The sequence below is a fragment of the Apus apus genome, chromosome 2 (assembly GCF_020740795.1).
Source record: "Apus apus isolate bApuApu2 chromosome 2, bApuApu2.pri.cur, whole genome shotgun sequence".
In the NCBI taxonomy this organism is placed as follows: domain Eukaryota; kingdom Metazoa; phylum Chordata; class Aves; order Apodiformes; family Apodidae; genus Apus; species Apus apus.
In genome coordinates, this window is record NC_067283.1 from 21,263,682 (window position 1) to 21,291,215 (window position 27,534).

The 27,534-nt window shown below is 43.8% G+C and overlaps 2 protein-coding genes across 3 annotated transcripts in view; one reads left to right on the plus strand and one right to left on the minus strand.

The window, feature by feature from the left end:
• ST8SIA6 (ST8 alpha-N-acetyl-neuraminide alpha-2,8-sialyltransferase 6) overlaps window positions 1-27,534 on the plus strand; it is a 93,083-nt gene that overhangs the window by 50,044 nt on the left and 15,505 nt on the right. The gene's annotated exons all lie outside the window — the stretch shown is intronic.
• On the minus strand, window positions 11,712-20,259 carry VIM (vimentin). The gene is made up of 9 exons (XM_051609415.1): window positions 19,648-20,259; window positions 19,434-19,494; window positions 15,129-15,224; window positions 14,811-14,972; window positions 14,172-14,297; window positions 13,238-13,458; window positions 13,102-13,145; window positions 12,604-12,689; window positions 11,712-12,078 (listed from the first exon to the last, which is right to left on the minus strand). The coding sequence occupies exons 1-9, from the start codon at window positions 20,187-20,189 to the stop codon at window positions 12,037-12,039; spliced, it is 1,380 nt and encodes a 459-aa protein (XP_051465375.1). The 5' UTR covers window positions 20,190-20,259; the 3' UTR covers window positions 11,712-12,036.

Below are 27,534 nucleotides of genomic sequence, written 5' to 3' on the forward strand. Positions count from 1 at the left end.
GTACCATTATTATGAAATTTAAATTACAAAGTGTTGTATTTTGGGCCTAACACAACACCAAAGAAACAGCCACGTGGCCACTCACTCCACTCCCCCACCTTCCAACCCTTCCCTCCCCACATTGGGATGAGGAGGACAAGGGCCAACTAGAAGCTCTTGAGCTGAGAGAAAGGACAAGGAAGGTTCTTCACCAATTAAGGTCAAGGGCAAAACAGACTCAATTTGGGGAAAACCAATAATTTCACACTAATCAAACACACACAGGACACAGACAACACAAAGAGCAGGGCTTGCATATGTTACCCCACCCCTCCCTTCTTCCCAGGTCCAAATCACTTTGTTCCTGGTTTTTCTCCCTCCTTCCCCCCAGCGGCACGGGGTCCTTGTGGCTGCAGATCCAAGTTCATGGGCTGCAGGTTCACATTTACTGCTCCAGGCGCCTTCAGGTGATGCTTCACAGTGCTTCTCCACCATGGGGCACAGGGGGACAGCCTGCCACTTTGACATGAGCTGCAGGGGAACTTGTGCTAGGGCACATCCTTCCCCTTCTTCCTTACCAACCTCTGGAATCTCTGCTGCAGCCACTGCTCTGCTTCTCTGCTCTCCAGCTCGGCTATTCTCTGCTCTCAGGTCTTGTATCAGTTTTTTCTTATGTTAATGGCAGAGGAGCATCTATTGTCTCTCTAATGGCTCGGCCTTGGCCAGCTGGTTTGGAGCTGGGGGAGCTTTTCAGCTTTGTCCAGGAGCCACCCCGGGCACCTCCCACCAAAAATCCCACCGAACCAAACCAGCACAGCGGAATCCCACCCAGCACAGGTGCTCATTCAGTTCCTCCTGATTTTTCCAGGTGAAAACTTCCGATTTATTGCTCTGTAGATTTGAGCATCACCCTGGAGCCTTTTTTAGAGCCTGCAGTTGTGCTGGCCATACACCACTCCTCTGACACCAGATGCATTGCAACTAGCAAATTAGCAGCTTCATGCTGAGTTACTCCAGACCCATTTGATGACTGCTATTCTGCCTTCTTTTCCCGTCAATGTATTGATTTGTTTCAAAACCCCTCCAGTCTGAGATTGTTCTTCATGTGTCACCAGGGCCTCCTTCACCTTGTTCTTAATGAGCTGTATTAATGCAAGTGTTTTCCCATGGCCTTGTCTTTGCTGAGCAATCCTTCTGCCTCTTGACTGCCTCACTTAAAGCTGCACTGCATTTCTGGGAGGCATCATGGTTTAGATGTGTTTGAAAATGATTTTTAGTAGCAGCTTGCCTCTCAAACTGTTATTTGGTGCATCTCATTCGAGATCTACTTTTCATGTGTCAGAGTCTGGTCAAGTTCTAATAGTCCCTTCAGTCTGTTCTTTCTCTTGTCTTTTGTTTTTCTTTCTAAGAAGCTTTTCAGCAAGATATTAGGCAGTTCTCAGTTTGTTATGATATCTCAAAAAGTCTATTGGTGGCTTATCAGCATTTTCACTCTTTTATCTGGCTGCAGATTCCAGGCTAGCTGGTATTTCTAAGCAAAACAACAGGCACCCCAGGCTTCTCACAACAGGTCAGTGTCCCTTATACTCCATATCCTCAGCCTTCAGTTGGACAGTTGAACTTCACTACTTTGCACTTTGAGATATGTTGACATTAAGGTAAGGTCTTACATGGTAAAATCCTGCATTAATAAATTCTGCAGGGTTTATTTGCCTGCAGTCTGAATGGAGCCTGTTGGTGCTGTTAAGGGGGTTAGGAGACGGCAGCAATCTAAGCACAGGTAGTAGAAGTGCCACAGGGTGTAGAAATGACAGACTGATGTGGGCTTGGTTATAAAAGGTTTGGAAAACCACTGTTTTATGCATGAGACAAAGCAAAATGCTGGGCTGGCCTCCTACCTTTGTTCAGTCTCCTTCCCATGTACACAAAGCAGGATCAAATAGAGGATTTGCTTTTCATCTCTCAAATATTATTTCTGTTCATCCAAAAAGCCCTTGCCTAAACGCACCATCTATCACTGGGGACCTGCTCCACACTCCAAATGTTTTTTTAATGTAATAAATACTTGACATTTAGAAAAATCGCTTCTAAATTTACACAGCGCAGAGCTCACAGTTTGAGATTGCCCTCTAAACACCCTGAAGTGCCAGGCACATAAATAAATAACTTTGCAAATATATTCTCATTTATTAGTTTTGCAAGTGTATTTCCACTTCTTGGAGATGGGTGACTAGTACAGAAGGAAAGAAACCGCTGTGGTTTAAATTAGATATTAAGAGTGCAAGGAAAGGCTGATCAAAAATGTTAAATTCTTTCTTTGTTATTTTGATTTGTTTTCTATCTTTGTGTTCTGGTTTGGTTTGGCGGGATTTTTGGTAGTGGGGGAGGGGCCCCAAGGGTGGCTCTGGTAAGAAGCTGAGAACCTCCCCCTGCTCCAAAACCAGCCAAGGAGCCATTAGAGGGACAATAGATGCACCTCAGCGATTAACATACGAAAGAACTGAGGTAAGCGCAGATCAGGGCAAGCAGTTAGAAGGAGCTGAGCTGGAGAGGCAGAGCGGTGCCCGTGGTTTGGCAGGAAGAAGGGGACGAAGGTGCCCAAGCAGAAGTTTCCCTGCAGCCCATGGCAAGATAGCAGCTGTCCCCCTGCAGTCATGGAGGAACGTGGTGGAACATTCCCTGAAGGTGCCAGGAGGGGTGAGCTTGGATTTTCTGCCATTAGACTCTGAAGACCCCGGCACCAGGGCAGGTGGCTGTCCCCAAAGCAGCCCCTGACTCTGTGAGAAGCCCAGGCTGGAGCAGCTCCTGACCTCGTGGGAAGGACTCATGAAGGAGAGGTTGGTGAAGGAGGGGTGTGATGGGGGGGAGGGGGAGCGGCCACGTGGCTGGTTCTCTGTTGTAGGTTAGGCCCAAACCACAACACCACATGCATTTTTTCCTGAGGAAGTCATGTTTCATGACTCTGGTGGAAATACCTAAGATTTTACAAGCTTCGTGAGTAAGGGTGATGCACATGGAAGATTTTGTCAAAAGCTTTTGTAAAACAATCACTGCAGATTCCTAAGACATGCAAAGAGCAGGTTCTTCCCATTTTAAGCTAGAAAGTAGAAAATGACAGAAATAATGGAGAGCCTTCACTGTGGAATGAAGCTGTCACTGGGGTCCCACAAGTATTCACACACTGGACTAATTTACCATCTGATATATGCCTCCATGGCCTAGCGAAGGATGATTAGTAGGTTGACAGAAGTTTTCAGTTGATACAAAAATATTAAGGGCAACCAGTATTAATGCTGACCTCAAAGTTGCAGAACAATATCACAGTCTAGGACAATTGGGCAATCAAACAACGGATGAAAAGGCTGAAGGGAGGATCCAGGGAACTAGAGACCTGTCAGTCTGACCTCAGTGCCAGGGAAGGTCATGGAGCAGATCACCTTGAGTGCCATTAAGCACCATGTACAGAACAACCAGGTGATCAGGTCCAGGCAGCATGGAATTGTGAAAGGAAGATCCTGCCTGATGAACCTGATGTCTTTCTATGGCAAGCTGACCCATCTGGTCCATGAGGGAAAGGCTGTGGATGTTGTCTACCTGGACTTCCATAAGGCCTTTGACACTGTCTCCCACAGCATTCTGATGAAAAACCTGGCTGTTCATGGCTTGGATGGGGGACCGCTCTGCTGGGTAAAACACTGGCTGGACAGCTGGGCCCAGAGAGGGGTGGTGAATGGAGCTAAATCCAGCTGGTGGCCGGTCACAGGTGGGTTCAGTATTGGGACCACTTCTTTTTAACATCTTCATCAACAATCTTGGTGAGGAGGTAGAATGCACCCTCAGTAAGTTTGCAGATCACACCAAGTTGGGAGGGAGTGTTGAGCTGCCTGAGGGACGGGAGGCTCTACGCAGAGACTGGGACAGACTGGATTGATGGGCCGAGGTGAATTGTATGAAGTTCAATAAGGCCAAGTGCCAGGTCCTGCACTTGGACCACAACAACCCCGTACAACACTTTGGCTTTGGGTAGAGTGGCTGGAGAGCTGCTCAGCAGAAAGGGACCTGGCAGTTCTGATTGATAGGTGGCTCAATATGAGCCAGCAGTGTGCCCAGGTGGCCAAGAAAGCCAATGGCAGCCTGGCCTGTATTTGAAATAGTGTGACCAGCAGGTCCAGGGAGGTGATTGTCCCTCTGTACTTGGCATTGGTGAGTCCACACCTTGAATACTTTGTCCAGTTTTGGGCACCTCAATATAAGAAAGACATTGAGGTGCTGGGGCCTGTCCAAATGAGGGCAACAAAGCTGGTGAAGGGCGTTGAGAACAAGACTTATGAGGAGCAGCTGAGGGAACTGGGGCTGTTTAGTCTGAAGAAAAGGAGGCTGAGGGGAGACCTCAATGCCCTCTACAACTACCTGAAAGGATGTTGTAAAGAGGTAAGTGCTGGTCTCTTCTCACAAGTAACTGGTGATAGGACAAGAGGAAGTGGCCTCAAGCTATGCCAGGGGAGGTTTAGACTAGACATTAGGAGGAACTTTTTCACTGAAAGGGTTGTCAGACATTGGAACAGGCTGCCCAGGGAGATGGTTGAGTCACCACCCCTGGATGTGTTTAATAGTTGTCTAGATGTGGCGATTGGGAATATGGCTTAGTGCTGGACTTGGTGGAGTAGGGTTAATGGGTGGACTTGATGATCTTGAAGGTCTTTTCCAACCTAAGTGATTCTATGATTCTATGAAAATTTAATGTCAATGATGACAAAGTAGGGGGAAAAAATAACTCATAGCTATTAGTCCTTAGGAAATAAGTCTTCTGAGTCACTGTGGATAACTTTCTGAAAATATCAGCCCAGCGCTGAGCGGTGATCAGAAAAGTAGATGTGATATTTGTACTTACTTTGAAAGTAACTATGTGCAAAACAGGAGTTCCCATTATGTCACTCTGTGTTGCTCTAATGCGTGTGTCTTGAAGACTGCTTGCTGTCTTAGTTACCTTGTTTTAAATAGATTATAGCAGAACTTAAATGAGAAGAGTGATGTCCGGATTATTAGGGTCACAGGATGTCTTCTTTATGGAGAGGACATGGTAACTGTTAGAAACATACAGGGGTGCTGGAGAGGTTCTGCTTGAGAAGACTATCAAATGAGAGGTGGTATGGAGGGGTTGAACACAGAATGATTAATTACTATGTTTCATAACACAAGAACTACCAAAAGTCAACAAAATGATCAGACAGTGAGAATAAAATAGATAGAAGAAAGTATTTTTCCCTGTTACACTGTCAAATTATTAAATACAGACTGTACGAAGGTAAAAATACAAAAGGATTCAAATCAGGTCAGACAAGCTCATCAGTGATCTGGATAAAGCCACTGGCTCAAAAAGCCCCTGAATTTCTCTTTGCCTGAAAATGAAGGCTGTTCCAGGGATTGGAGCCATTATACCCTTTTTGTCCGCAAGTGCTGTAGGAGACCAGGTGGATGACTGGTCTGACCCAGTATAGCTGTTCATACATTGTAGAGTTCTGGCTTTTACTTACTCTCCCATCTGGCAGGTCACCACTTTCCATGGATCCTTTTCATCACTGGTCAGTATAACTTGATCTAATGAAGCTAAGTTTCATGGAGAAGGTGATCCATGTATTATAAAGTTATTATGAAGGCAGAGCTTTTCTAGCATGCACATTTACTGAACATCCATATAATCTGTAGAATGTCTTGTCTTGGGAGAACTGCACTTTAAACTCTGCTCCTAATTTGGAAAAGATGGATTTGGAACCTAGGTCCTTCTCAGGCCTCATGCATAGCTTCCACCCAGCTGCCAAGTACCAAGACACATGCACCCCTCTGAACCTCTGCTAAATTCTTGTACTGAGTCTGGCCAGGATGGAGTTAGCTGTCTTCACAGCAGCCCCTGTGGTGCTCGTTTGGATTTGTGGCTGAGGCAGTATTGGTGACACACCAATGTTTTAGCTGTTGCTGAGCAGTGCTTGCACAGAGTTAAGACTTTCTCTTTGTTTCCCACTCTCCCCACTCAAATGGGTAGGCTGGGGATTGGAAAGACATTGGGAGAGGACACAGTTGGAACAGCTGACATGAATTGGCCAAAGGGATATTCCATACCATACAGCTTCATGCCCAGTCTGCTCAATCATCAACAATAAAGACTGAAGAAAAGGAAAGAGAAGGGAAGATTTTGGCTTCTACCATGGCCATTGTTCAGAGACCAGATGGGCATCTGTCTGCCTGTGGGGGGTGGTGTGTGATTGTTTTTCTTGGGGTTTCCCTCTCTCTTTACCTATTGAACTGTCTTTGTCTCCACCCACAAATTTTCTCACTTGGATTTTACCTCTTCTCTGCCCTGTCCTTTTGGGTGTGATGGGGGTGAGCAAGCAGCTGTGTGGGTGCTTGGATGCTGGCTGGGTTCAACCCACCACCCTCCTCCACCTTGGATTTGCTGTCTGTCAGTTCTGAGACATCTTCCTGGACTTCAGAATCACATCCAGTAGCAGAGAATAACTAAAGAGCAATTATTGGAGAAAGCTGCGTCTCTTCTCTTTGTGGCCATACCATCCTGCACGGTGCACTGCGGGGAAGAATCCACCAGAGGAGAAATGCTCCGTGCAGGCTGTCTTCCACTTGCAGTTCATGGAACCCACCACAGGGAGACAGCTGCAATACGTCCCTGGAAAAGAAACGGGCTGAAAATGTCAGGCTGCAAAGTTTGCATGGGAACTGTTACACACCATTGTGCAAAGCTTTGGCTGCTGTGGGCAGTTTTATGAAGAAATTAGTTTAGTTGCTATAGACTGAAGCCCATAAGTGGCTTTTACCTCTGATCGGTTCTTGGGCCTGGGGAATGAACTTGAATGGGGTGGTGAGAGGGGCTGTTAGCAAGAACATTGCTGCCCTTGTTGCAGAAGAAAAGAACCATAAAATGAAAGATGCAGTACACTGTACAGAAAGGATCCTGCAGTTAAGTTAGCTCTACACTAACTGGAGAACTGGATGGTTTTTTTCCTGCCTGCTACAACTTTCCTTGCTGAGGCTGGGAATTTCACTTGATCTGTGCTTTGCCTTGGTACCCCTGAACATTCCCATTTTGTGGGAAATTGATCTGAAACTCAGACTAGAAAAGTGCCTGGACCTGAAGTCATTAAGCACCTGAAGTACATGTTGCTAACCAACCACACCAGACCCCTGAGGTTAGTTTCCACTTCTGATCTTGACTGCTGTGCTTCATGGCCCATGTGTGAAAGAGGGCTGATAATACTCCCCCTCTCACAGGGGTGTTGTGAAGAACCATGAAGAAGAGCAGAGGGTACTCTAAATAAATTAAACATTCAGAGTCTTTAAAGCAGATAAATAAACTGGGGGAACACACATGCAGGAGGTCTGAAAATGCTATAGCATTGAGTGGTGGTGATTCCTGAAATGCTCTTGGGTATGTGCACTAAATGAGACAAGGTCCATGAACTTGCAGCTGAAATCTGTAGCATTATGTACGAGCACAAAGGAACCAAATGAAGATTGAAGAATGAAGATGTAATTTTATTTTTGGCACTTCCTAATTCTGCATGCATGACTGCACTCAAGCAAATGTCTCTTAGAGCAGTTTATTATATGAAAATTACTTTGAAATTTTCAGTCATATCCAGACTTCCGTTCCTTTGTGGAAGGATTTGCAATTAAAATCTCCAATACTTACCTGTCATTAGAGCACCAATGACATTCTCTATCCAGCCACTTAGCTGCTCATCCTCTCTTAATGTGGGAATTTATATTCCCTGGGCACCTCCCCTTCCACCAGTTTGCATAAGCAAGCCCTGGCCAGGAGCAGGAACCTCCCAAAACCAGGTGTGCCCGAGCAGGATGTGATCTTTACACAGCACAGGTCCTAGGTGACTGCAACTAACAGCCCTACGAGAGGGACATCAGCCAAAAGTTTCTCCATGCTCTATGGGTGCTTAAAGATGGCTGAGAGCCTACAGGATATGTTTTAATTTATTAATGGGGGAACATATCTGTCCCAAAGTGCTCAGTAACCCACTTACATGTGGCATTTTGCACCTGCAAATAGGACTTTGAGCATGAGCCCCATAAGTGCTCCAGGCACTCTATCTTGTGTGCTGAGATTTGGCCCAGACTTGGGGGGTTTCACACTGGGCTAGGATGAGTAGTTTTCCATAAGTATTTTTCTGAAGGGCTCAGTTCCTTGGGAGCTTTCATGGCTTTGCATGAGGCACCCAGATGCCTAAGTGTGTGGGGCAGCTTGGTGCCATGGGGCAGCACCCTGCAGCCTTAGGCACAGCTGTGCCACCACCCTGCTGCCACCACTGATGGATAGCCTTCTGCCATACTGCCATCAGGCTTCACCCAAAGCATCCCAGGTTCTTTAGACCTCCCACGTAAACTGAACTTTCAGAACCTCAGAGCAGCCTTGCAGCTGTTTCCTCTGTGCACTTAAAAAATGTAGATGTTGCCACAGAGCACAGTATGGCAGGAGTGAAAGCACCAGGGTCATTTACAAACAAAACAGCTGAAAAGAGCTGTCATGGAGAGGGGAAGAGAAGGGGCAAGAGTCTTTGGTTGGGCCAGAACTATGAGCAGCCTTTGAGAGCCAAATGAGTAGAGGGGAGGAGAGGATAGGATAGGAGAGGAAGAGAGGAAAAGAGAGACAAGTATATTTGCTGTACACTAAAGTAGACAAAATGGATGGCAGAAGAAATGCATTAGCTATATGTTCCCAGAGGCTTGGAATATGGAGTCTCTGGTAACAGTTTCCATATTTTTCTGGATTAGATAAAATAAAGAAAAAGAAAGGAGAGCAAGCTTCTGGCTATATGAAGCAAAACAAACTAAATACCAGGCGTCTTAATTATCTGGAGGATCAATACAATGTACTGTGCGTACAGCTCACTCCTTTGGAGGTAGCCACTGTAATCTCACAGGAAAAGCTTCATGGTGCTCGTTGAGGGCAGGACAAGTGCCTAGCTGCTGGTGGGGGCTGCCCTGCTCAGTACGGCTGCTGCCTGTGGTAATTAGGACGTGAAATACAGTTCTGAGGTCAGCTGCTGGCTCAGCACTAAGCAGCTTTCAGGAATTATATATGAGCATAAGGCCGCGGCGCCAAGATCAAACACGGAGAAGTTTACACAGTCACCATCCGCTCGCCTTTCCATCATGAGGGCACTCTCACATTCGCATAGAGCACAGCCTTTGGAGATTTCCTGCAGTCTTCCTATCCCCTTGGCAACTAGGTTTTATTTTTATTTGGTTTTATTTATTTTTCTATTTATTCCCAGGATTGAAAGCTCTGCCACATGCTTTGCCATGCTCTGAGTAACCTCAAACACAGAAGAGCCAGGAATAACTCCTTTGCTGCACTGTCAGTGCTTGATACAGTCACTTCTTTGATCTACTGGGTGAAGCAACCAAAGGCAACAGAAAGCAGCAAGCCAACTAGCTGGCAGCAGAGGGAGAAGCAACATCTGGAAGACTGTCAGAATTTGGGTAACCACCAGTGGTCTGTGTGCATTTCAGAAAGCAGGCTGGCTATGGGTCTCTGCCCAGAGCCATTGATTGTCCCTGCTGTCCCCCTGTGGCACTGGCTCTCCCTGCCCACATGCTGCTGGATGCCACTGTCCAGGGCCCCCACACTGCTCAGCTGCAAGAAATGACATTAAGCATTGGCCCAACCTTTTCAGTGCCCAGATCCAGAAAAAAGACTTCAGTAGTCTGCAATAGACAGGACATCAGCACCGTATCCCGCTCTTACCCTGAAAGGCTGGTGGCATCCATATTTATTCAGTGTTAAAAATTAGCTACTGCACGTGCCCAGAGTTGTCACTATCATAGAAAGTATCTCCCGCGCAAGTTCATTTGTGCTTTTTAAAATTGTCTGGATGTCAATAAGAAGTAGAAAAAATGGTGTCTGTAACCTCCACAGCATGAAAGAGGCTACGTTTGCTCTTTCACTCTTTAATGACACTATCCTACTCACCACACTTTAGACCAGGTTCAATCTGTTCTGCTCTGCAGCAAGCAGTGGCTGAGGCTTGAGTCCAGGCACTCTCCTCAGTCACTTCTGGCCTTTTGCAAGGAAGAGTCACCAGAACAAACGCAGGACCAGCTGCAGGACTTTTCTCTGAGGCGTGCACCTAAAGCACCAAGCTGAACAGGCATATATCCTGGCCTCATGGATCTGTATGCTTTGCTGAACATCAGCCCAAGTGCAATATAATGGGAAAAACTGCTCTCTGGCCTGCCAGGGGATGGAAGAGAGGCTGAAGTCCTCTGTGAACAATTACTAGAGAAAAGCAGGGTAGGAACAGCACCAAATCTTGTTTGGAAAACTGGGCACTGTTCTGCTGGGAAGAACAGCTTCTGCAGTTTTCCCTGGGAGGTTCAAAGATGTAAACTGCTATCATGCCTAACCCCCTATTTCCAGGTTCTGGCAAACCTGTGTGTCAGCTTGAGAGGCCTTCAGCACACCCTGGGCACTGCCTACCTCCCTCTTCAGCATCCTGGCTGCAGATCCCCTAACTTGGTGCTGCAGACAACTGGGATGAAAAAAGTGGATTCCTACTGCCCCCCTCACTCCAGTGCCTGCACTGCATCTGGTTAGTCAGGCACTAGAGCAAAGGGAAAAACTGATTTGGATGAAAAATGTCATTTTTTTCAACCCTATCAGATGAGGATAACAATAAGTTATAAGAAAACCAGTAAGTTTTTCTTACAGATCAGTTCCCAAATGCTTGTGAGAGTGTCTGTACAATATGAAACTCTTACAATTACCTTGAATAAGCATTACATGCAATTCATACTTGCTGAAAAATTAATTTGCATTTACTTATTCTACAGAAGTTGTACCGAAGTGAAAGCTTACAGGAAGCAGGCTTTACAGGAGTGATGCAGAATAGAGTAGCTACAGCAGGGCAAGGGTCATCACAAGGTTTTAACTCTTTTGAGACTATCTTGTTCTACAGAAGAAGTTTCTTCACATGTTCACAGAGGACTTCAACCTTTCATTTCTGCCTCACAGAAGCCTGTGACAAGCTAGATGGGAGTTCTCTCTTCCCCAGTCTCGTGCACTTAAGCCAATGTTCAGCAAAAACCACAGAGCATGGCAGCTCTCCTTTTGTAAAGGGTTTAAATACTGGAAACAGGTCACCAGTACAAGTTACTCTTTCTATGCATTCTCTTTATATACCTCTCCTAGGCCCCCACTCCATCTGAAGCCTTCATTTAGCTTCTGTAGTACAGAGACTTGCCTTTGGGAACTAGTCTTTCCTGGAAAATGAAGTCAATGCATCAAGTCAGCTGTTAACTTTGCAAAGGTGCTGTCTCAGATAAGGGCTTGCACAAACTACTTCACAGCTACTTAACTCCTGTATCTTATAGAGCTGAGTTTTAAGGTATTTGGTGCATTTTTAGCTCTTAGTAGCTGGGTTAAATAGTATATGGAAGAAAGATTAATTTTTATTAGCTTGAAGTATCATTTTATTCAAGTGATAAGAAATATCATCATACATTATGCATCTGCCAGTTATAGTCCATTTTAGTTCATTCCAAAACCTAAGCAGTAAATAAGTAAGACAGTTTATCTAGTTAAATTGAAAAAAACAGCATTCCACACAACCAGTACTGGAGATGTCAACCGTATAGTAATTCCAGCATTACGTTGTTATGGCTTTCCAGAAAGTAATGAAGTTAACAAATTAGAACACATCAAGAGCCATTTTCCAAAGATTTATTGAAGTAGCGACAGGTTGCTCATACTGTGCTGGAAAAAGCAGTTTTATTGAATTCAGATACTTAAAAACAGTATTGCAGCACAAGATATTGCTATTTGTAAACTAGACTCCATTGTAAACTCTAATCCTTCAGGGAGAGTCAGTTTGAAAGATCTAAGACCTATTTCCTAGCATAATAATCTTGCGCTCATGGAAAAACTGCAGAAAGGCACTTGAAAGCTGTTTCTTTCTTTTAAGACGTGGACTTTTTAAATCTTGCTGGTAAGAATTTCTTCTGCATTAGTAAGTATGCATCCTCACTTCAGCTTTACTCCAAGTCATCGTGATGCTGGGAAGTTTCATTAATAACCTGTTGAAAAACAGAAATAGTTGCATTAAATTTTAGTAATAAAACTGTTTTTTGGGTTTTTTTTTAGTTAGAATTTGAATATCCAGTACCACAAATATATGAACAAATGGGTATCAACTCTAACTTATAATGAGAAGTTCTAGTGGTTAAATGGCCCTGAGAAGTCACTTAAGCTTTAAGAGCCTTTGTCTGAAACCAGTATCTTGTCCCAAATAAGCACCTCTGTTTACTGCCACACTTTTCTCAGGTCATGCAAGAAATACTTTGAGAACTTGTTAACTCAGCTGAACTTAAATACTCACTACATAGGCAACTGTCAGCCACTTACTATCAGCTTAATTTCATGATTATTTCCACAGAAGCCTGTTTACTGCATCTTTAGGTTCAGCCACGAAGCTTGGACTGCCATATGCTGTTCAACTCAATACTCACTACCATACATAGGCCACACTGACCAGTAGACAAGCTTAGTGGTATATTAAGGTAAACAGCTGTTTTAGAAATAATATCAAAGTTACCACCAACCTGTCCATCTCTAGTTTCGACAGTCTTAATTAGAAGTGTCCTCTTTGAGTGAGTGTCAACCATTGGCTGAGACTCAATGTTGGTTTCTGCAGAAGAAAGCATATTGTGTATTATTACCAATAGACTAGATGAAGGGCTTCCTCAAAGAAACAGGATGCAACAGATTTTAGTGTCTACTTTCAAAATCCCAGTTTAGTATGTGAATAAGTCTCCAGCTCTGAATGATAAGCTAAGTATCTCCATTTTCTCCCTATTCCTCTTTAAAGCACCTTCAGCAAGCATCTAAACCAATCACTATGTATTGATACTTAAAAATATATGTGCCCAGAAACAAAGTAGCTCCTCCCATTCAAGGTTACATAATTGCAAAACTTGTAGTTACATCTAATAGACAGTCACACACAACAGCGTTTATACAAGTACAAATACTACAGTAAAAAGAGCTATCTGAGATCCTTTGCTAATAAGAGAACACCTCTGTAAACAGAAAGAGCTTACCTCTCAGGTTCAAAGAAGCAAAGGTTGGAATAGGCATGTTAATCCTGAAGGAAAAAAAGAAATGGATCAAGTCAGACACAGGTATAGAGTGTCCCCTTGTAATTGCTGTTTAGAAGTATCTGCATGTGATGGTTACCTGCTCTCTTCACCCTCCAGCAGTTTTCTGTAGGTGGCAATCTCAATATCAAGAGCCATCTTTACATTCAGCAGGTCCTGGTACTCGCGGAGATGGCGAGCCATTTCTTCCTTCATGTTCTGAATCTCATCCTGCAGACGGCCAATAGTGTCTTGGTAGTTAGCAGCTTCAACAGCAAAATTCTCCTCCATTTCATGCATTTGGCGCTCCAGGGATTCATTCTGGAAGAGAATTAATATAAGTCAAGCACTACTGCAGTTCAGTCACTCTTTGTCACCCTCAACACCCTTAAAATTTTTAAGTAAGGGAAGTTGAGTTAGCATCCTTTCTGAAAATGCCCAGACATATCCCAAATCTGTCATCTCCTTATCTTCCCTTTGCAAAGTTAAGGTGGGTTATTTTTCTACTTAATCCAAGGCGTGCCATGTATTTGTTCTACCAGGTGGCAAAGCAATCCCTCACAGTAAGCCCAAACATGCAGTACAATTCAGCATGCAGGCAGTCCTCAATGAGGGGATTTGCAGGTGTCCTCAACACTGTTAAATCCATCGCAAGCCAGCCTTTAAGGCAGTCAGGTTTTAGGAAGAGCAAGATTTCCACCTCTTTTCTACTGCGCTTCAAGCTTTTTTTATAGTTTCTGCTGTACCTGATAGACAAGCCATAAACACTTCTAGGAAGCGTTACATAAACAGTGACTGTTTTAGCAAAGCAATGAAGCCATTGTTTGTACCTAGTTCAGTGTATCAGTCTAACCAGTGCACTGTGGCACATGCAGGCAAATTGAGCCTGCAGCACCCTTTTCAAAGAGTGCTCCTATGACACTGTGTTGCATGGGAGACGGGTGGCATTGGCATCTTATCAACATTTAAACCCCAGTGCAGTGCTTAAAGCTGCCAATGGAAGGGTGTCCCAACAGCTGCTGTCTTCTACTTACGCTTCCCTTGAGGGCATCAACTTCACAGGTGAGGGACTGAATCTGCCTGCGGTATTCGTTGGCTTCTTGCTTGGCCTGGCGCAGGGCATCGTTGTTCCTATTAGCAGCTTCGGAGAGATCTGCAAACTGGAAACCCCCAGTTTGGTTAGCACAACACTTCAACAGAATTGGTGTAACTGGCTTCTTTTAGACACGGCATTTGAGGGCAACTGAAGTCACCATAGGCCTCAATACCCCAAATATTTAAAAATTAGCATTAGTCTTAAAATACTATTTCTAATTGTTAACTGGAATTCTAGTTAAGCCTTTTATACTTGTTTCCCCACCCTGTATATTTCCCATCTTTTCATTATTTTTTTCACCCATTCATTCACTCTTTTCTCAAGTATTTCATCCAACTTCTGCTTCCAGGTCTAAGTATAGGAAAGACTCAAAGTATGAACCTATTACTTTGATGCTGTACTTGTGGCACAAAAGAAGGTTTTCAGCTGTACTCTTCCTAAACTAAGACTTTAAAGACCCTGTGCCATGGCTGTATTTGCATCTGGTAGAGAGACAGAGGGAACACCCACTGTTACAGCAAGGCTGTTGTATGCAGTCAGTTTGAGTGCCCGATGCATCTGAACAGATTGTACTTACTTTGGACTTGTACCACTCTTCAGCTTCCTGAAGGTTCTTAGCAGCAACGCTTTCATACTGTTGGCGAACATCACGCAAGGCAGCAGTAAGATCAGGCTTAGAAACATCCATATCAATTTGGATGTGCTGTTCCTGGAGTTGGGCCTGAAGTTCCCGGATTTCCTGAGAGAGAGGCAGACACCCAGTGTCATTACATGACTACAGAACATACACATACCTTCTGAACATCCAGAACATACCCTGGGCCAGACCCAGCAAGGAGCTTACTTGCTCGCTAGACTATCAGTGTCTAATCACATACGTCATTATTCAGCTTACCTCATCATGAAGCTTCTTCAAGAAGACAATCTCCTCTTGCAGGGACTCAACTTTGCGCTCAAGATCAAGTCGTGCCAGAGAGGCATTGTCAACATCCTAACCAGAAAGAAGAATTATTAGTAATCTTACAAAACCAATGTAAACAAGTCTTTTACGGCAAGTTCAGTAACACACAGATTGATGCCACATCTGAGCTTTTTGGCAAGACAATAAGAAACCAAGAGCTGCAAAAAATGTCTTTTAACCACAGCCACAGAGACCACTATATGCACATTTATTGTGATTTTTGGGAACTATACAGCATACGTAGACTACTTCATCCTTGCCAACATGTTGCTGAGCACAATCGAGAGCACACAGCTCACAGTGAGTGTAAATGCTGCTTGAAGATGAAGCAGGTACTTGGGTCAGAAGCCAGCAATAAGCTTTTCTAACTTGTCTACACTGAAAAAGAGTTAGTCTTGCAGTTTGCAAACTTCCATTTTTTCCAGTGGTGGTTAAAAGTGTAACCCATGTGCCTACATGCCTATCAATGGGCTTCATTTCTTGTGAATTCCTTGGTGATAAACCAGACAGTCCTTTGGGTCCACAGACCACAGCTTGAAAGAGCACTGGTCAAGCTAGTACATAAAGCAGCTGCAAGCATTTACTTCTCCTAGTGGTTCAAGAGATCCCCCTTGAGAAAAAGAAGGTATGAGCACAAATGCAAACTGAGTTAGTCATAATGGCCTACACCCTCACAGTAGCTGGCAAAGACTCCACCTTTTGCTGGACGGAGATAGTCTTAATCAACAGCAAAAATTCATTTAAGGCATAACAGAAAATATGCCATAAATGTTACATGGGAGCAGCTTGAACTAGTTCTAAAACATAACTTAAGACTAAACATTGATTGGTAACTTCTTATATTTTAAATGTTCAAGACAATTAGTTTGCAAAGGGGACAATTTTGTCTTTCTTACCAGCTACATACACAGCTGCATGCTTATGTTCACATGGTGTTAACTATCAGGTTCTCACAGCTTAGTCTAAAGCTATTTTGGATTGCCCAAAGCATAAGCATGCTTAATCAGCAGTTTTTACTGCTGTTTTGGAATGAGTGTTTGGACTCCTAGAAAGCCATTCTTTGGATCAGGCCTACTCTGGGGTAAGGTCCCTGCTCTAGAAGAATTCTTCTGTTTTCTTTATCCAGCAGAACACCCCTCTGATGTGTTACTCCATAACTTCCCTATCAATTCCAGTTTTACACCCACACAGTTCACATCAGCTCTTGTTTTTCAATTCAGAGAAAGAATTCCTTAATTCATCCATGAAATCATCCTGGTTGGAAGTGACCTTGAAGATCATCAAGTCCAACCATAACCTAAATCCCCCCTAACCATAACCTAATTTACCCGTTCAGTGCTTAAATCATGTCACTAAGCACTACATCTATATTTCTTTTAAATACTTCCAGGAATGGTGTCTTCACCACTGCCCTAGGCAGCTTGTTTCATTTGTTCTCCTCACTAAAAAACTCCTAAAGATCATTCTGGAAGGAAATTACATGGCTATGACCCAACATATTTACAGAATTAGTCAGACATCCAAAGAGTTTCCAGTGGATTTTACAGAAATCTGCATCCTAAAGACTACTGACCACAACAACTGAACAGCTATAGGATTTTTAGGACCTTATAATAAATTGAAAGCATCTTAAATTGAAGACACTTAGAATATATGGTATGCATTTTACTATATACATTATAATTAGGTTACGGAGTGAAGAAACAGTGTATCTGTATTTCCTAGACAGATGGAGGACCATATAAATAAGCTACTTGCAGACTGAAAAAGCATAGTGTAAGGCATGCATACATGCATGCAACTGGACTTGATTTTCTCCTAAGAGATTCTTCAATGCCAGTCACATAGTTTGTAGGGGTGAGCATCCATGTTTCCTTCAGACAAACCTCATAATAGCCAGGAGCAGACCTGTTAGTCTTGTCATAGGTTCAGGATCTATTCCTAGCTGCCACAGCAGCTGGCAAAGCTACAGCAAATAACTTTCTCACCAATTGTGATGCCTGTTTTGTCCCAAAGGAAAAAACTTGCTGAAACTTTGTGTTTATTTTATGTAGTACACTCCTCAGCATATGAGTAAAATCACACATTTGTTCAGGTGATGAATTAAATTAAAATTCAGTACATACAAGTTGAACAATCTCTAAAGCAGGCAGCTTTTGGAAATAAAAAAGTTTATGTTCAAATATTTGTTCACTCTCTTTTAAAATACTGAAGTGTACAACTGCTCCATCAAGTACAAAGTAAATTTGGTGCTACACCAGAACAGTGAAGTATCTGCTAAAGTGTTCTGAACTCATGTATACGAACTCCCAATGCAATAATATAATGGTTTAAATAAAAGCTATGCATTTGGGGATTTTTTTTTGCGCAATAGGACATTTCAAGAATTTAATTTCACCTGCAGGAGAACAATACTCATAGTGAAAGAGATCTAGTTTTTAAAGCCTAACTTTTCACAGTAAGGAAAAATTAGATACTACTGTTGTTCAAACACACTAGCATGCACCAGTTATGTCATGAGTGCATTTAGTCTAGTGTTTCTAAGGTGATTTGCAATTCCTATGTATAAGCTACACCTTAAGAGGTTAAATTGATCCAGTTCTGACTGTACTGCACACACAGATCTCCTAGAGGCTGAGCTCCTAAATGGCCTCTTTCCACAGTGCAGGGAAGAGCTGGGATACACACAAGCCAGTATCACTTAAAAGCACAGAGCCTTCACTAAGCTTAATTGGCTTGAAACAGACACAGACATGCCTTGAAGTGGACTAATTAAGTATGAAAGATCATTTAAGCCAGCCTTAAGTCAAAGTATCCTTCAACTGAATTGAGCAACTAATCAGAACAGATTAGGTTCTCTAAAACTGACTTTAAATGCTTCTACATGAAACTTCACACTACATTAAATTCACTTAGCACCAAAAAAACCTCACAACAAACCCCCCCAAAAAACCCAAACAAAACAAAAAACAAAACAAAACAAAAGAAACCCAAACAGGAGATAAAGTTAAGACAGTATCTCAAACTGTTCTGTTTCAAATTTCTGTTCCCAGAATGCCAGCAATGACTCTGGATTCCCAGACTCCAAATGGGAGTAAGTGTCTCGGTTCCCACATGTTATTTCATGCTCTCCTTCAGAAACTATAAATATACCGTAGTCGAAAGGCCTTGCCCACAGAAATGCTGACAATTAAGTGATGAACTCCTGAATGGTGACATCTAGCAACATCTACAAAGAGCTGTGCCCTGCTGTCTGGAGATAAGGGCAGTAATTTCCAGCTGGGAGGAATGCTAGCAATGCCATTTCACACCAACAGTTTTAGGGAAGAGACCTTGTTTTGAGAAGGCACATTCCTAAATATCTCCTAGTCCAAACAAGGCTCAATCCAAGCTGAAAGCTGTTTTTGCAGACGTGAAAACCTGAGCTTAGCCCTGTTTGCACGGTTGGTTCTGGCCATCGTGTAGGTTTTAGTTTATCTGGATAACATTGTAGCTTCCTACAGAGACTAAATTCTAATGCAACTTGTTTCCTATGTTAACGTCTTTGTTTCCAGAGGATTACATTCTATGTTCTTAACAGACATCCAGAGGAGACGGACTTGACTGCTCTGACCACTCCCCAAGGAACAAATTGTCTAATTCCTGTTGGCAGACAACACCCATATGAAAAACTTTAAATTTTAAACGGTTACCTGGTAATGCACTGACCAAACCGATTCATTAAAAAGGAGCTCAGTTTTGTATAAAAACCGGACCACATACATGATAAGACACTTTCCACCAGAAACATGGCCGAAGCATTACACATTTAGTAAGAATGCAGCCCACTGCGCCCTCCCCTCCGACACAAAGGAATCTATTATTTCAATCTGCTGCCACCACACTTGCCATAATGCCTGTATCTGCATTCCACGATGAATCCCATAGAAACCATTAATACCCTTCAGCCAAGCGAGCAGATGGCCCCCCTTTCACTTTTATTGGATCAGAAAGTGATTCCACGTCGGAGCACTTTTTGTAAAACAGGCTAGACTTGGATAAAGCAAGACAATAGTTTCCCCTCCCTCCCCTCAGACCGCAGCGTCCCCCTAAAGAAAACAAGGAAGGTTTGCCTGAGAACTGATGGAATTCTTTTGTGCGAGGGAAGCAAACTCCTGCAGTCCCACCCTCCCATCCCAGGCACCACCACCACCTCGGGCTCTCCTCTCCCACAGCTCCCTCCCTCCAGCCCCTGCGAACCTGTCTGAAGGACTGCAGGGTGTTCTCAGCCTCCTCCCGCTGCAGCATCTCCTCCTGCAACCTAGAAGGGGAGACACGGTGGTAAGGAGAGAGCGGGGAATCCCCCACATCCCGCCGTCCCCCCAAGCCTCCCGCCGCCCCCAGCCCAGCACGGATGCTCGGGGCTGCCTCCGCAGCAGCTCCCCCCGGACCCGCCCTCCCCTCGCACACTCACTTCTCCCTCAGCCTCATGATGTCGTCGGCGAGGTTGTCCCGCTCCACTTCCACGCGCGCCTTGTCGTTGGTGAGCTGGTCCACCTGCCGGCGCAGCTCCCGCATCTCCTCCTCGTACAGGTCGCCCAGGCGGGATGTGCCCTTGCCCTTGAGCTGCTCCAGCTCGGCCAGCAGGATCTTGTTCTGCTGCTCCAAGAAGCGCACCTTGTCGATGTAGTTGGCGAAGCGGTCGTTGAGCTCCTGCAGCTCCACCTTCTCGTTGGTTCGGTTCGCCTTGAACTCCGTGTTGATGGCATCGGCCAGGGAGAAGTCCACGGAGTCGTGGAGCCGCATGGGCGGCATGCTGCTCCGCAGCCGCACCGACGTCGCCTTGGTGGCGAACATGCCGCCGGGCGAGGCGGACACGTACCGGGCGCTGCTGGGCCGCAGGGCGCTGCCCAGCGAGTAGCGGGTGCTGGACGTGATGTAGCGGGTGCCCGTGCTGGGGCGGCTGCTCCCGCCGAACATGCGGCGGTACGAGGAGTTCTTGGTGCTGATGCTCATGGCGGCGGCGGTGCGGGCTTTGTAATCCGGGAGCTGGACAACTCAAGCGAGCGGCGGGCGAAGAAGGGCGGCGGCCCCGGACCGGGCCCCTTCTTATGGGGCGGCACCGCCCGCCGCGGGGCCCGCCCCGCCCCGCCCCGCCCCGCGCCGCCCGCCAATCGCCGCCCCGCCCGGCCCGGGGGAGGGGGCGGCGGCCGCCGTGGCGCAGGGGGTGCGGGGGGTGCGGACACAAAGGCGGGTGTGCGGGGCGGCTCGGGCGGCGGCTCGGGGTGAGAGGGGCAGCGTCGCTACCTTCCCCGCACGGCGCGGCTCACCCGCGGCAGGTTTCTCCGCGGGGCTGCGGGAGGGCAGCCGCAGAGGCGGTGGGAAGTGTCCCGCAGACGGGGTGCGGGGGGAACCCCGGCCCGCGGAGGACGAGGGTGACAGCAGCGGCATCCTCGGCTTCGCGGAAGCGGGCGCTGAGCCTTCCCTTTGATGCTTCTTGTCCCCGTCTGAGAGCCAGGGCGGTGATGGCGGGGAGGGGGGCGAGGCGGGTCTGGCAGATTCAGTGTTACGGCGCGGGACGGGCAAAATACTCAGATAGTCCAGGACGCACACATTAAAAACCCTCTCTAGGTATGACGTACATATATACACGTATCTACACATGTCTCTGAGAATCTGTTTCTTTCCTTTCTAAGCTTTCTGAAAGAGACCAGGGAAGAGTGATGCTAACCCTTCACAAAGGGCTGCCAGATGTCCAAAATGCACAGACAGAAAAAAACTCTGTCTTCTTAAGCTGCCTCCTGTGGCAGCAATCTCAGCACCTACTTCTCTGCTGAAGACACATCATTTACAGGCTAAACGTTTTTGCCCTGAAGCTGGGTGAGCATTTACATGATTAAGGCTTAATTCTACTATTATTCTAACAACGATCCCAGCAGTAACTATTTATTTTATTGTTTTAATATGGACAGTACATTATTGAAATAACTGCCATCAGGATCTCGCTCTTAGATGCAATCCTTCCAGTAACTAGGATAGTGGGAGGCTTGATTTTAACAAAGGTTTGTTTCTTCACTGTTGCACCCAACAGGTTTTTGCTATTAATTTCAGCAGGTACACGATCTGAGTTGGAGGAAAGCACCCAGCAAAATGGTGTCTATTCATTAGACATGATCTCCAAATAGGTTCTATGTGTAGCATCACAGGTCAGACAAAAATCCCAGTGTGTCAAGAGTAAATTTGCCATCAAAACGGTGCTGCTAGCAGTAGAGAAGAATGTTGTAGATAGTACTGGGCAATAGCAATGGCATAAAATGTAACCAAGAATAGCATAGACTGAGTAGGAGCAGATTGTTTTCAATATGAATGCAGACGTCGTTTCAGGGAGATGACAGGATCTCTGTCATTTAGATAATTTAAAACTTGACTCGCCAAAGCACAACTCATATTCTCTAAAAATACACTGACACATCAGTTAAGTGACATCTTTTTCCTCTTTTCTATGGGAAATGACCAATACAATGTAGAGGTATTATCTATAATTTATTAGTTCTGCACTTATGGGATGCAAGCTACTATCAATTTTTAATCCTTTAAACTCACTGTCCTGAAGCAAATATCTTCCCTGGAAATTCTGATAAACCTGAACATGAAGAGAAGGCTGAAAGGAAGGTAATCTTCACACCTCAATTCACAGAAAAGTCAGCTATTGTACTTCAGGTATTGTACCTTATGAGGAAGAATCAGAGCCCCTATATTTCATTAAGGACTTATTTAATATTTTTTTTTTAATGGAAACTGGGCTTTAATTTAATTCTGTTGGCAACCAGAAGTGCAGGAATGTAGTTTGTATCTAAATATAGGTCCTTGAGGTTTTAATTTCCTTTATTCACTGAAGCTTCATCAAGCAAATAAAGCTGACAAGGTTGAGCTACTGAAGTGCTTGCAGCATAAGTCCTGGGTTACAGCTCATTCCATTTACCCACTGAATAGGAGGCAGAGGTCACACGGCATTCCTGAGGCTAAGGGTACCCGCAGCCCAGCCTAGACCCTGTTGTGCTCTGGCCCTCTGAGAGTTCTTTATTTAAGCCATCAAGTTTGAGCTGTAAGCCTTTGTGAGCCCTGGCACAAAAGTACACACTCCTACGAGCAGGCAAGAAGTAAACCAGCACATAACGAGCAGCCTCACAGATTAAAGATGCTTTACTCAGAAGTACTGGTAGTTCTACCAGATTGATGCTTTTTTTAAAGGTGCACTGTGCCAAATCTGTTTTTCCTAACAGAGCATGACTTATTTATACTCCACAAAACCTTTAATGGCAGTAGGCATCCTTCATTCAGAAACTGCTTTGCTGCTAAAATCCAAGGAAATATTTGTTTTCATAAATAAATATGCCCCCTTCCACCACATTTCAAGTATAATTTCCGTATGTCTTTATGTCACTGCTGCCATATGTACTCTTGGCCACCTGCCTCATTGCTATTTCTCACTATGAAATTTCCCTATAAATGTTTGGATATTGCCAGTTGCCGAAAATACAATAAACCTTTAGGTGCCTTTTGCTGGTTGGCACTTACACAGATACACAAATGGAGGAAGCTCTACGTTTCTTGCAAAGCTGTAGTAAATATAATGCATATTTGCATTCCAAACCCCAAAGAAGAACAAGAACTGGTCTCTTGATGTGTGAAAAGATCTCTGCAGTACTTGTCAGGAAAGACCCTATTTCAGTGTAACCATAAAAATCATGGAGAGTGTACTTTGAATTGAAATGAAAGCACACTAACCAGCCTAATTTTAAGGGAAGAACGATGGGACTCTCAGAGACCGTGGCTGGTTGGGATCTTGACCACTTCTGACATGAAGGACATACAGCTAATACCATCACTCAACACCAAGCTGGGGATTATTCATAAACTATTAGTTATCATCTGTGTTGTTTATTGCGATGCCTTCATTGGCAATCCCAGAGTGCAGTCAGGCAGCTGCCCAGTCAGCCTGAGCTGTCACTTATCTCCACAGAAGTAGACAAGAGGTGAACCAATGGCACTCTTAAAAAAAAGAAACAGGCATTTTTATCATCAAACTTTCAGTTCATACTGCAAAATTTGTTTTGGCATTTTTTTGGCTTTTTGCCAGAAAACTGGTGTGTTGGTTCACTGCCAAGAATGAAATACGGAATCAAGCCCTAGAAGTGTAGCAAAAAATATTGGATTGTTGTGTAACTTTCATTAATAGGGAAATGGGTGTGCATGGGGAGAGGGTACAGATGCCTGAAAGGCTTTATACTGAAAGTCTGTTAAGCTAAGAATGAAAATGTCCTTTTAAAAGTCAGAATTTCCCTAATGTTCTTCTACAAGTATCTGTTGGTCTGAAAACATTACTGTAAAGAATGGCATTCACATATTTTTATTTTGCTCTTTTGTTTAAACAGTGAGAAACTGGAGAAATTTGGTTCAAATATTGAATGTGCTTTCCAGCTACTATAGACCTTGATTAAACAGATATGAATGATTTATCAGATTTGTGCACTTTTCATAAAGTTTCTGCTTCCAGGAGATATAAAATCACTCATAAATATTAAATACTAGGAAAAAATGTCCTGCTATGCAAACGCAATCCCTTTTGTTTTCAGTACCACACAGCAACCTTAAGCCCTGGCACGCATGGGGCTATAGAGGCATTCCTTCACACTTCCCCTGCTCCATGAATATTGAACAAACTCCAGGCAAAAGGGACCTGCTTTAACAGGAGGATATGAAAGACTCAACATCCTGCAGCAAACTGAATAGGGACTCTCCATAACGCTCAGCAGAGCAGGAGTTGTGGTCTCTCGCTTGAGTGAGTGCTGTAACTTTTAGTCTGAAAGAGCACTTCCTCCATCAGCCCTGGTCTGAAAATACTAAGCCTGTTACGGTTTTGAAAACGTAAAAGTTCCTGTTTCTAAAAAACAGATTCTGGCTATAATTCTTCAGCTGGGGCTGATCCCTCCTTTTAGCTGGGAGCAAAGTATAACAAGGAGCCCACAAGAATGACCAGTGTATCCAGGGCAGAGCTGATTTTTTCTGAACCCAGAGAATACGTTTCCCTGCCTGCTGCCTGGGAGAAGCTAATTTGGGTTTTTGAACACCAGTGGGCTGCAGAACACCTAAATGTCCTGGCATTGAAGTCTCCTCTTGTGACTAATATCCTTGACTAATTGTTGTTTTAAGAAAGAAACTGGCAAATTATTTTATGAAATTCATTTTTTAAATGATGTTGCCTACAGTTGCTGCCAGTGTTGCAAAATATTTCAAACTGGTGTGACTAGCTGCTGATTTTTCAAGATTACTAGGTTCCTTATTCAAAACTAACCAAGTCCCTTTGCAATATTATATTCTGGTATAAAATGAACTATATGAAACTGGCAGGGGCTTACTCACTAGGGAAGTGTTTTTAACATGATTCATGCCACCCAGTTGCGTGACTTACATTTCCAAAAATTATTACTGTCATGCACAAAGTTCCCCTCTGCTATGGTCTCTAATTGCCAGAATAGGACGTTTTCTGTATCAAAATAGGATGTTTCAGTACCATTTTCAAAGCAAGTCTAGCTCTCTGCCCTGAGTCCCATGGTTGTTTCAAACACCATGCACAGTTCTAGCAACACAAAGAAAGAGAAGTTTCTTAGCTGTATCATAGGTATATCAGTTTACTTAATCCATCCGTTAAACAAACAAACAGGAAAAGGATGACAACTGGTACTCTCCACCTGTTTCACTTCACTTAAAAGCAACAGCACTGACTGCTGAATGCCAGCAATACGTTTAGCAGTGACTGGGACGTAAAGGGCAAGATTTTCCAAACTGACAAGGGTTTGGCATGGTTTGAGGCCTGGTGCTCAACCTGAAAACTTCATTCTGTTGGCAGAACTAAATTTCAGAATATACCAAGTCACTCAGTCTGGATTTGGGTGCCTGAAAATAGATAATTTGAAATTTTAACTATCTGCTCTCCTTGTTCCATGAAGTTTGTATTTTGCCAAAGACAAATCTGGCAAAACTCTAACTCTGAGGGCAAAAGAACAGGAGAGAGGCATGAGAATTTAAAATGTAAATGAGTGGTGATACTGTTAATTTGACTCAAGTAACTTGATTATGCTGAAAAAAAAAAAATTCTACTTAAAGAAACTGGGTTTTTTAGAAGACGTTTATGAGGGTAGGAATAAGAAGGTAAGTATTTGGGTGGCCATGTAGATGCATGTACAGAAGAAAACATAGTGCACAATGGAGAAATGATGGCAACAAAAAGAGTGAGGGAAGTGGTAGACTGAAGAAGACACTCCCTGTACTCGGAACTGCTGAGGCCACACCTCAAATACTGTGTTCAGTTTCAGTCCCCCTCTACAAGATAGACATCAAGGTGCTAGAGTGAGTCCAGAGAAGGCCAACAAACGGGGAAGGCTCTAGAGAATGAGCTTTATGAGAAGCATCTAAGGGAACTGAGGTTGTTTAGCCTGGAGAAAAGGAGGCTGAGGGGAGATCTTCCCACTTTCTACAACTACCGGAAACGAGGTTGTAGCGAGTGGGGGTTAGTCTCTACTCTATAGTAACAAGTGATAGGACAAGAGGAAATGGCCTCAAGTTGCACCAGGGGAGGTTTAGACTAGATATTAGAAGAAAATTCTGCACTGAAGGGGTAATTAAACACTGGAACAGGCTGCCCAGGGAGGTGTTTCAATCACCATCCCCAGAGGAGTTTAAAAGATATAGATGTGGTGCTTAGAAACATGGTTTAAGCACTGGATGGGGTAGAGTCAGGTTAATGGTTGGACTTGATGATCTTCAAGGTCTTTTCCAACAAAAATTATTTTGTGATCTTGTGATTAAGGTAAATGAGCATGGTATAATCAGGGACAATATCTTCAGATTTTTGAGAGGGAAAAAGGGACACCAAATTCAGTAGCAGAACAATGTAAATACTGGAAGCACATTAAGTGGAAAAATAAGGAATGTGATGAAGAATACTACACTCTGGTTAAACTACAGAGGAGTGAGGGAAACTGCAGGCAAGACAAGATGTAGGACACAAAGTGTTTTTTTAGCTGAAGGAGATTATCCCTAAATGAAAAAAAAAAAATAATCTATAAATACTTGAACATACGTCGAAGCCTTATACAGGTAATGCACAGGAGCACAGAAGAGAAAGCCTTGAGGAGATAAAGAATCTCACTTTATGCATGAAAAACCTGAAGAAACATTTAGATATCCAGGAGAAAATACAATAAAGACTGAGATTATTGTTCTTACTTCACAGTTCACTCTTGAGCACTGATGTAAAACCAGAGGAAGCTACGGATTACTGACAAGAAAAGCAATCTTTAGCTGGCGGTCCACTCTGTCAGCACCACCCTGTGCTTTCTGTCCCCTAGCCTCAAATTCTTCGATTTGGTGGTACTGACATTTGCTAACTACTTTTCTATGGTGCAAAGCTTGCCCAGCTCATTACAAATGGACTGAGAAAGGAATGGGGAGAAATTCTTTCAGCACTGTTGACTTATTGCACTGATACTTAATGTTGGAACTTGTACATATAGAATTAATTTTAACTGTGCATTTCATGTTGAGTAGGTCTCACAAATGGAATAAATTACCAATGCAAATACATGCACAAAGATTATTTTTCTGTAATACCTTATTTTCTTTCAGAATCAATGCAAACAATTTTACATTGCATTTTGATGACGCTATAGGTATTCCTTTGCAAGGAACTATAAAAGGATCATGACAGGCACTTCATAAAGACCTTTTTTAACATAAGTATCATGTAAAGGATTTTAATTTAAAGTCAATTTAAGCTTTCAGCAGAACCTTTGTAAAATGTTTTATAATGTACAGGGCTTCTTTCTGTCCTTTGCCACATGAAAGACTTCACTATGTTCTTGAAGAACAGTGCTCAGTTGCTATCCCTGCAGTAAGCTGCTGGCACAGGTAGAAGTCAACAGCACGGATGAACATTCATTTGTCAAATTACAATGGGAAGCCATAAATATTAATCTGTCTGGGGTTGCTGTTTTGAATGTTGAGACTGCAAACCTTTTCAAAGATGAGTCAGCCACTCATCCATTCTCTCTTTTGGAAGAGGCTAAAAGAAGTTATTCTAGTATGCCATTAATGAACTGTGTCAGTTAGACATTTACTACTTCTTTTTGGCAAAGGTTTTTCAAAGCAAACTGCTTAAAGAGCTCCTCTAGCCAAAAAACAATTAAATCTGAGGAGTGATTTCATTCTTTTCTCTCCCCTGGTTCCATCACTTACACAAAGCATAAATAGCATAATGTTTTCTTGCCATGGTATACCAGGAAATGATGATGTTCTTTCT